The sequence below is a fragment of the Kogia breviceps genome, chromosome 5 (assembly GCF_026419965.1).
Source record: "Kogia breviceps isolate mKogBre1 chromosome 5, mKogBre1 haplotype 1, whole genome shotgun sequence".
Taxonomy (NCBI): Eukaryota; Metazoa; Chordata; class Mammalia; order Artiodactyla; family Physeteridae; genus Kogia; species Kogia breviceps.
Genome location: NC_081314.1, coordinates 41267981 through 41278887, shown reverse-complemented (window position 1 = coordinate 41278887; position 10907 = coordinate 41267981). Strand labels below are relative to the sequence as shown.

The 10907-nt window shown below is 38.1% G+C and overlaps 1 protein-coding gene across 1 annotated transcript in view; it reads left to right on the top strand.

The window, feature by feature from the left end:
• The first annotated feature begins 238 nt into the window (after window positions 1–238).
• Window positions 239–10907, top strand: part of PLCH1 (phospholipase C eta 1) — a 179019-nt gene continuing 168350 nt past the window's right edge. Inside the window, exon 1 of the mRNA XM_067033895.1 lies at window positions 239–704. Within this exon, the coding sequence (XP_066889996.1) occupies window positions 662–704 (43 nt within the window). The 5' untranslated portion in view covers window positions 239–661. The remainder of the gene's footprint in view (window positions 705–10907) is intronic.

Genomic DNA, 10907 nt, shown 5'->3' with positions numbered 1-10907 from the left:
ACATACGTGCTTAACCTGACTGGCACCAACGCAGTGTGCAGTGTAGAGGACCACACGTAGCTTATTTTCAGTGGATTGTTTTTGCCTCAAATGGAGTGATGTTTGCTTCCGAGAGTGTGTGCGTGTCTGTGTGTGCTTCTGTGTGTCTCTGTGTGTGCATTCATTTTCTGCATTCAGCCTGCGTCACTACCATGGTAATCAGTGTTTCTCAATGGCCTCTGTAGGTGAGAAGGTTTCTTTGATGGTTAAAGACGTACACTTCCCAGACATTAAATGTGCATAATGCCTTGAGGGCTTTCAGCGCTGCACTAAGCATGCATGTCTCATACCCAAAGTAGCCACAGTGCCTGCATTCCCACAATAGCGGCAGCCCTGAGCAGATGCTTCTAGTGTTCTTATCTGGCTGTGCTTTTCACTTTGGGACAAAGTTCTGTAATCATATCTCATGGATTTATTTTTTCCACACTGTAAAGCCTGAATTGTGAAGACCTCATCATGCCGTAAAGGGCAACATGAGTCAAGTTCTTGGGGCTGCTAAGGATTTCTTTGCCTTTTTTTTTTTTTTCTTTTTCCTTTTTGGAGATGTGTATCAGGAAAAGGCTTTGCCTTTAGAGAGAAATTTTACTGCTCTTGCCAATAATGTTTAACAATATTAAATTTAATGGCAGACCTTGAAGTATATAAAAACTTAAGTCCAGAAAAAGGTAAGAGTCATACTACCAATTTTAAGGTAAGTGTAATAGTCCTAGTAAAAGATGCTATACGTGTCATTTTATTTCATGTTGAGTTAAGTTAAAGATTTATTTGAACTCTTGACAACATATTTGAGGTATTGTATTTCAATATGAGATGAAAAGGTAACAAAGTATTTTTGATTAGTCTTTTTTCTTGCCAATGTGTACTTTTATAATGGTAGAATTTGCATGCTGACAAATTGGAAGTGTATCATTATAGTAAAGTGGTCAGTGACAAAACCATTTGTATTCTTAGGATATAAGTCAAGGATACAGACGTGCTTAAAAATCTCATTTGTCTGATACTTATAAACAGTGGGTTTTAATTTAAACATCGTCTAGTCTTACTCAGTTTGAATAATGATGGATAAAACTCTATTTTAACTTCCTACAGTAATCTGGACAAAATCATTCCCAATTTGTATCAATTAAAGGAAGTCATGAAGAGTGAAAATAATTAGCTTTTGAAAATGAAATGGCATAAGTATTCAGCATGGATAAAATGGAGGCAGAATCCATGTATCATGTTCTCAGAGCCTATCTGTCAGCTCCCCTGCATGAAAGAAATATTTTAAAGTATGAGTTAGGAGATCGGAAATTTGAAATATATGGAGATTGTTTTTGAATTATAAGAAATGTTCCTGCCTGGTCAGACAGAATAAATCACATGTCAAGAAATGTCTTCTGAACTTATCTTCAAACTGAAATTTGTCAGCTATTTAGATTATTCATGTGTGTCTACTCAAATGTAACTTTATCATGGGAATGCTCCATCTGAGAGCCTGTCTCGAGGTTGTTGTTAGTTGATGATATCAACTTCAATGTGCCATGTTTGCAGTACCAGCAGGAATGCTTGCTTTTTATTCAAAATATAAATTAAACCATGGTTGAGGTTTTCTGGGTATAACTGACTTTTCTAAGACTTAAGAAGGAGCTTTTATACAGAAATAGGGTAGGATTTGATTTACTTAGTATGCAGTTTGTCAGAAGGGTTTTCCATTAGAGTTTTATCTTTTAATATGTTTGGAAACTCTTGCATGCTGAATGTGGGAGTCAATTGAATGGCATAGCATAGCATCAGAATTGTCTTGCTTTACACATCATGGAAGTAATGATGAAAATGACTTCTATTACTTTTACCACATAAAGTAATCTTTAGGATTAAAGTTAAAATTAAGCTTTGAGTCTTAAACCTAATGGAAATTTGAATGAATTTTTCTAGTCAGATAAGCTTTTAAAGTTGACAAATGTAAGGTGTCTTGTTTGAAGGTAGATGTAGTCACATAGAGATGGTCTTACTAGAGATTTTTTAAATGGGCATATACTTCATATTTTACTTAACAGATTTTCATTTATTCATTTTAATGATTTATTTTGCTGAGTGAAAAATTTTCTTTATGGACTGTCCATCTTGGTATTAAAATCATCTTAGTGGGTAGCAAGACTTTTTAAGAATAAATCTTTCTTCTGAATTCCAAATCACTTTTCAATGGAACCTTTTAAATTATACAGATCAACTCCATTTCCAAGTGTGTGAAATTAATAGATTCTGAATTCTCTTGAAATCTGAGTTTCATTATTTAACAGTAATGTCAGTGGAAGTGATTTCAATATAAGGGGGTACGAAGTTCAAAAATGTTCATTCTGAGGCAGGAAGACCAGAAAAAAGAAACCTGAGTTTTGATGGTATATCCTTAGTCTTAAAACATCTATTAAGTGTAAAACTCATGTTTGCTCCTACATTTTGTATTTGTGCATATCCTTAGGGAATTATTCTTATTGTCATCATTTGCCTTGTAATTTAATGCAATGTACTATAAACCTCCAAATTAGAAGGCATCTTTATTGATTCTTAAAACAACATTGAATATGTAAGGGACTTGATCTGCAGCATAAAAACAGAAGTCAGAGCAAGCTTCGGGCATGTAAGGCAAGTGTTTTATAATCTCATCATGTCTAGGAACCCTAGTTTCCTTTTTAGTAACGAGAGAACACTGCTTTCTTGCTTTACTTCACAAGGTTGTTATAAGAATTACTGGTATAATGTCTCTGAAAGCATTTGGAAGAGGGAAAAGGATGACAGAAGTGGAAAATGTTAGAGTCATGAAAATAAGGATAATGTATATTCTGTCTACTTTAGTTGAAAAGAATTTACATTTGTTCTGGAGTGCAAATCAAAAGCATTTTGACCTAGAACCTTGGTATCTGCTATTAATTTTCCCCTTGGCTTAGTATAACCTACATGCCAGCAGTGTGCGTGCTGTGTATGGATGCCTTATGGAAGGGCTGATGTCAATGTAGGAGTGAGTCCTAGATTCCTAGAGCAGGAAGAAACCATAGTAATCCTTCTCTTTTTAAAGGAGAAAAAAACATAGGCTGTGCAATTTTCTCTTAAGACATGGAGCAGATCTGTGACTGGAATCAGGCCCTCCAATTCCCAGATCATGATGGCTAGATCCACTCTCTTCAAATATAGATTTTTGCTTTTAGCAGATGCTAAACATTTAGATATTTGTGATCTCTCTCATCTCGTGTCATTTGAATTCTTTGTTCAAGGCCATTTTTAAGGAGGGGAAAACTGAGAGTTTCTTGTGGAATTCTTAACTGCTGAAAATGAATAACTAAATATATACTTTATTTACAAAGTGCCAATTGGGGGTATGAAAGTGAATAAAAGTATTAACCTCTTTTCCAGTAACTCATGACCTAGTGCAAAGACATGCTCGTATCATTGTAACTATGGTAGCACTGTACCAGAGGAGCATTCCAGTGGTACCTTGAGCATGGAGAAGTCAACAAAGGTGGATAGGCAAAGATTGAAGATGAAGTAGGCAAGGGCCAATAAAAGACCTCATAATCCAGGTTAAGAAATGTAGGCATTATCCAAGAAAAAAAAGCAGATGGTTTTAAACTGGGGAGAGATTAACCTGATTTGAATTTCAGATCTCTCTGACAACAGTTTAGGGAATAATGGGAGGGAGGAGGCTTGAGCAAGGGAGACCAGAAGGCTGTTGAAGTAAACACGTGAGAATACAGTGGCCTCGACTAGGGTTTCTTAGCTTAGATGTTCTTTCAGGAGAAAACACTAGGCTCTCAAGTCCACATTGGTGTCTTTTGCCCTGGTCACAGCTGCCCTGGAACTCACACTGCTTCTTCCTCTGCATACGCTTTGTATCCAGTCACTGTCTTGTAGTTGAACTAAATTAACTATAAGTAGGTATTTGCCTTATACGAAATTTAACATTTCTGTTCTTACTAAGTTTGTAACCTCTTGCCCATTAGACAGAATTGTGCCTAATAATGAGTATCTCTGCTCTTCTCTTACAGAGAACAAAAAACTATTTCCCCAGGAAGCTCAGAGAACCCCAACTCCACCTTTTTTAGGTTGTAGGACATTGGTTTCAGTGTTGTCATGTTGCTTGCATAATCACTCCAACTAAAACGTTAGTGTTGGGAGGTCGGTGGCCATTTCTTGGTACTTAATTTTGTTTTTGTTGAAAATGGCTATTTCCTTATTTAATGAAGATGATGATGCTTATGACGCTGTGTACTTCATTTTGATCCACAGATCTATCAGTCAATTTTTTTTTTACTTTTTATATTTTTTATTAGCAGTTATGCACATCTTGTCATACTTGCCTCTCTCCTTTAGGATAAACTCCAAGAAATGGAACTGCAGGGTCAACTGGGGCAAACATTTTTTTTAACTTTTTATTTTATATTGGAGTATAGCCAATTAACAATGTTGTGATAGTTTCAGGTGCACAGCAAAGCAACTGAGCCATACATATACCTGTATCCATTCTCTTCCAAACTCCCCTCCCATCCAGGCTGCCACATAACATTGAGCAGAGGTCCCTGTGCTATATAGTAGGTCCTTGTTGGTTATCCATTTAAAATATAACAGTGTGTACAGGTTGATCCCAAATTCCCTGACTATCCCTTCCCTGCATCCTTCCCCCCTGGTAACCACAAGTTCATTCTCTAAGTCTATTTCGTGAACGATCTGTTAGGGCAAGTTCTCCAACATTGTCCTTATTCAAAAATTTTGGCTCTTTTCATGTATTTTCTATTCCAGATGAATTTTAGAAATAGCCTCTCTAGTCCCAAGAGTAATTTTGTTGGGATTTTTTTATTGGAATTTCATTACATTTATAAGTTAACTGCAGAGAACCATCAACATTAAGATATTGAGTCCTCCTTTTCAGGAACACAGTAGAAGGCACCATATTTAGGTCTTCTTTTATGTCAGTGAAGATTTAGAGTTTTCTTCTCATGCAGGTTGTCCACATTTCTTTTTAGGTTTATTCTTGTGCTTTTAGTTGGTATTGTGAATAGATTTTTTTCAGTTACATTTTCTTATTTTTGAAAATAGTTAAGATTTAAACATAGTAGTGTAGAAGAATTAGCACAAAAAATATAGTTCCCTCTCTTAGCCCTCTTCACCTCTTTCCTAAATAAACTACTTTTACTATCCTTTTTTGTAGAGTTTTAGTGTTACTTTCATATCTCTAAATGATGTGCTATACTATTTACTGATTTTCAATTTTTGATATTGTCTATTGATTTTATTCTATGGTAGAAGAGGAATTAACTCACTTATAACCCATGTCTCAGTTACTCCATTGCTTACCTTTCTGATTTTAACAATTCTTTTATACTTTCGTGTTCCCTGCTCTGCCAAATAGAAATACTCTATTAAGGGGGCTTCCCTGGTGGCACAGTGGTTAAGAATCTGCCTGCCAATGCAGGGGACAGGGGTTTGAGCCCAGGTCCAGGAAGATCCCACATGCCGCAGAGCAACTAAGCCTGTGTGCCACAACTACTGAGCCTGCGCTCTAGAGCCCACAAGCCACAGCTGCTGAGCACACGTGCCACAGCTACTGAAGCCCATGCGCCTAGAGCCTGTGCTCACAACAAGAGAAGCCACTGCGATGAGAAGCCCGTGCACTGCAGTGAAGAGTAGCACCCGCTCGCTGCAACTAGAGAAAGCCCGCATGCAGCAACGAAGGCCCAAAGCAGCCATAAATAAATAAATAAGTAAATGTTAAAAAGAAGAAGAAAGAAATACTCTATTCAGTGATCATAGCACTCCCCCTTTTTTTGGGGGGGGGGGCAGTACACGGGCCTCTCACTGTTGTGGCCTCTGCCGTTGCGGAGCACAGGCTCCGGACGCGCAGGGTCAGTGACCATGGCTCACGGGCCTAGCCGCTCCGCGGCACGTGGGATCCTCCTGGACCGGGGCACGAACCCGTGTCCCCTGCATCGGCAGGCAGGCTCTCAACCACTGCGCCACCAGGGAAGCACCTATAGCACTCCCTTTTACCAATCCTTTCTCTCGGTTATCCCTCTTAACTTTGCTCACATATAATAATTTTTACATTGTTTTTCTGTATTTATAAATACTCATTCCATGTTTCAATAATAGGTTGATTTTAAAAGTTTATTATTTTTGTTGGCTGCATTGGGTCTTCGTTGCTGCACGTGGGCTTTCTCTAGTTGTGGCGAGCGGGGGCTACTCTTCGTTGTGGTGCGTGGGCTTCTCATTGTGGTAGATTCTCTTGTTGCGGAGCACAGGCTCTTGGCGCGTGGGCTCAGTAGTTTTGGATCGCGGGCTCTAGAGCGCAGGCTCAGCAGTTGTGGCGCATGGGCTGAGTTGCTCCGTGGCATGTGGGATCTTCCTAGACCAGGGATCGAACCTGTGTCCCCTGGATGGGCAGGTTGATTCTTAACCACTGCGCCACCAGGGAAGTCCTAAAAAGTTTATTATCAGTAAGCAAAGTGTATATACTATGATTATATACATTTACACAATTTTGACTATATGAATGTTCACCAGAGCAAGGTAATTGCCTAAGTTAACTTTATTTAAGGGTACTACTTCAGAAGTTGGTATATGAGGAAAAGGACAGATTCTGGAGATTTCTTTATCACATGATGGCATCAAATTCATTAGAGAAAATTGAGAACCTGATAATTTGACAACTAGCAGTCTTGATCATAGCTCAGTGAGGCAAGTAAAGGTATTTCCATTTTGGGGGTGAGGAATTTGAGGTGCGGAGAGAGAAAAATATTGTAACTTGCCCTAGGTCATAGTGTAATGGGTAGAGCTGACATTTGAATCCTGTTGGCTGACTTTGGAGCTCGGCTTGCAGTCATGTTCCCTCTCTTAGTGATGATATTATTGTCCTGTAGGTGGTAAGATATGTAGGCAGGAAGCAATCGATTGCCTTCTCTGTACAGGGTTCTCTACTGTATCTCTACAGACATCTTGGTTTAACTTCTGCTTTCTGCAGATGTCTTTCCCCAGCCATCAGCCTGGCCTGACATTACCTTGAGTAAAGGGACCTGCAAGTGAGTACTTCCTGAGTAAGAAACAGAAAGAAGAATGTGTGGTAGATTACATGGGGGTTGGTATAGGGAAGTAGTGGGATAAGAATGGTTAACGTGGGACCAGATCACACAAGGTTTTTGATACGCCCATGAGGATTTTGGGCTGGATCTAACAAAGAAGGGGAGAGGATGGTAAGCTTTGGAGTGAATGGTTGATATAAAAGTGGTATTTTACAGAAAAAAATGGTATTTTAGGAAAAAATAGGGTATTTAAGGAGAAAAGAAGTGCTGTGACGGATTGATTCAACAGCCAAAGATAAAGAGTCCTTCAGTCTACTTAAGAAATTGGTTCAGGCATATCAAGGCCATGAACACTTGTCATTGAGGTTTTGACGAATGATCTGTTACTGTCGCTAATTACTTGTCAGCAAAACAGAAGCTACCATGAGTGAGCTAGAGTTACTTCAGCTGTCTCTTTGAAGAAAGGTGAATGATTGTTTCTACTGATCTGTTTAAAGAATAAGCCACAGTGGTAGATGTGTGTAACATAAGGTTTCCATCTAATCCAGTGACATGTTGCTTCTCACTTTTCTTTAAAATTGATGTCAGTATTGTCTGCTTTTCCCCCCAAGGACGGTATGAAAAAATAAAATTTGAGAAAAGATACAAGCAGGGGTCTGAGGCACTCCCCCCCCCCCTCAAATGTACAAAATCAGGAGAAGAGATAAGAAGGAACGATGTAAAAGCTGTGAACAATTTTGTTACTTTCCCTTTTATAGTTTCTCTTTGCACATTTTCCCCTCATGTCTAAGTTCTTCATTTGCCCTTTTCTTTATTGTTTATTTTGAATGTCCAAAGTTATGTCCAAAGACTGTTTAAAAAACAAGCAATATTGATTTTATATTAAGTGCTAAGTCAAATTTCCCCTTGCTTTTCTCCTCAGATATAATTGTGCTTGGTATTTTGGCCTGTGGGTTTGCATCCTTCCAGGAGTGTGTGTTATGTGTGTGCACGCATATACAGAAAAGAGTCACATCAGTAGGGAAGGTTTCCTGGGGAATTAAATTTTTATGTAATCAGCAAGGAGGGTGAAAAATATAAATTGTGTGGACCATTCATAACTTACCTTCCCATCTTTACTTGTTGAGCCCCAGTATGAACATGAGGTAGGGCCTCAGCTATTACTTATTTAGCTAGAATTACTTAGTTACTAAGCTAGATTTAGTAACTAAATTCCTCTCATACAATGAGCCTTCTCCTGATACTGGGGTTTTAAGATTAATTTATATTATTTCATCCTTATTCTCTCATTTTTGTACTTTTTATTTACTCATTTCTTTTCTCAGGTTCTCATTGATATTTTGAAAAATGAAACTCAGAAAATCAAGTAGGAAAATGAAAGAAAGCAGGCATGGGGAGTGTAATAAATGGTGCAGTGGGGGGAAGGGGGGAATCATGTTTCATATTTCATATTTACCACTTTATTTTCATCTTATTTTAAAAATTTGGTTGACCAATCTTCTTATTTAATCATGGTGTGTAGTCATTCTGAACTTTAGTTCATATTCTTTCACTATTTACTTTCTTTTTCTGTCTCAAATTTACACCTATTTTCCCCTGAAGATGTGGCAGATGGAAGCAAGGTAGGCAGAAAGGAACAAAGGAAGAATAAAATGACTGAAGAACGAAGCCACCCCATTCTTCTTAGGTTTGCATTTCTTTCTTTTTCTCCTCTGAGCACTCACTCTTGTTGCTTGTGACCTCTCCTCCACAAAGTCTTCTTTTTTGTTTTTTGTTTTTTTCTGCGGTATGCGGGCCTCTCACTGTTGTGGCCTCTCCCGTTGCAGAGCACAGGCTCCGGACGCGCAGGCTCAGCGACCATGGCTCACGGGCCTAACCACTCCGCGGCATGTGGGATCCTCCTGGTCCGGGGCACAAACCCGTGTCCCCTGCAACGGCAGGCGGACTCTCAACCACTGCGCCACCAGGGAAGCCCTCTCACGTTTTTAACTTTACCATTTCTTTGTTTCTTTGTACCCTTTAATGAGACACAAGGGAAACTGGTGGCAGGGAGAGCACAGGATTTCTCCAGTGCAGTGGTACACCGGGGGAGAACGTGGGATTTGGAATAAAATAGCAACAAAAAACAACCAAAAGTTCTAATCGCAGCTTAGCCTTTTAGATAATCACCTGGGTCAATTTCTCTGGCACTCTTTTCCTCATTTAACAAATATGGATTCCATGCATTTCAAAGAGTTGTGAGGATTAAATGAGAAGATGTGTGTAACTAGTCTTGCCCTGTGCTTGGTACCTAGGGATTCAGTGAATATTGCATCCCTCCCCTAATAATACACGCCTGCTCACTTCAGTACCTGTGTTCTGCACACCCCTCATCTGTGTCCCCTCTTTCCTTTCTCTCAGTGTTGACAACCTTTATCAGTCTCTATTTGTATTTTTCCACTCATTCTTGGGTACTTACCCTTTTAGGTACCTACTATATAACCAAAACCAAAAATAAGTCAAGCATTGATAAAAGTATGAAAGAAAAAACCTAAGGAAGCAATAAGTTAAATAAAGTTGATTGTAATTAGCAAAACAGCTTTTTAATTTAGAAACAGATTACCTACTCAATTCTGATAGTCATAGCTCACCTACAGTATGCAGTATCACTTGGGAAGTATCCCCTGGGAAGAATTAATATTTGATTGTTCGTGCTGATTTCTTCATGTTAAGTCTTCAAATCCAGAAGTTGCTCTGCTTCTAGTCACTAAGACCAATTGTATAAATTAAGCATACTGTCACCTTAAAGATAACTTCTAAATGTTATGCATTTAGGAACTTCCACAGATGAAACAGGACGTTTTTTAAAAAATACAAGGAAGAGAACTAAAAAATTGTTTAACTGTGTTTTCAAAAATTAAATGAGAGGTTTGTTTTTTGTTTTTGCCTAAACTGACTGGCAAAGGATAAAAAAAAAAAGATATCCAGTGTCAGTAAAGGTGTGGGAAAATGGACATTTTTATACATAGCTAGTGGGAATCTGAATTAGTATTTCTGGAGGGCAGTTTGACCCTTGGTAAAAAGTCTTTTTTTTTTTTTTTTTTTAACTTTGTAAAAGTACTTGCACATTTGCACAGATATATCTATCAATAGGAATGTATTGCAGTAATTTTTTTTGTAATAGCAAGAAAAGGGGAACAACCTAAATGTGCACTAGGAAATAACTGATTTTTAAAAAATAACACATCTATATCATGGGGCAATGCAGCTACTCACAATAATGTGAATATCTTTTGATATGAGGAGATTTCCCATGGTTATATTCATTGGAAAATATTATATTCCTATTTTTCTTAATGCCTACATATATGTGCATAAAAAGGCAAAATAAGTTCAGAAGTTTATGCCTCAAAGTTATAATACTAGTTACCTTTGACTATGGGATTATGTATGTTTTATTTTCTTCTCAATTCTTCATACGTTTATAATTAGCACATATTACATTTATAATCAGAAAAAAAACCTAAAAAACAAGTTATGAAAAGAACAATCTTCTGCTAGCTCACAGCTCTGCTCTGATTATGCCAGGACTATCCTGAGACTCTTGAGATGGTCTCACTGCCTCGAGCCTATTCTTCCTCAGGTTGGGTGTACTAATGGCACTTCTCTTATTTTTGGCTGTCTCTTTTTCTCTCCAAGTCCTTTTTCTTTAGGGTTATAGACAAGTCCCTTCCCAGTGCTTATCTTTGCTGGCTCTCCTTCCACTGCTTTGCTAATTTGCTATCTAACCATTTAGAACAATTTGTACTTTCGTAAACGCACCCCTTGCTTATTCTGATA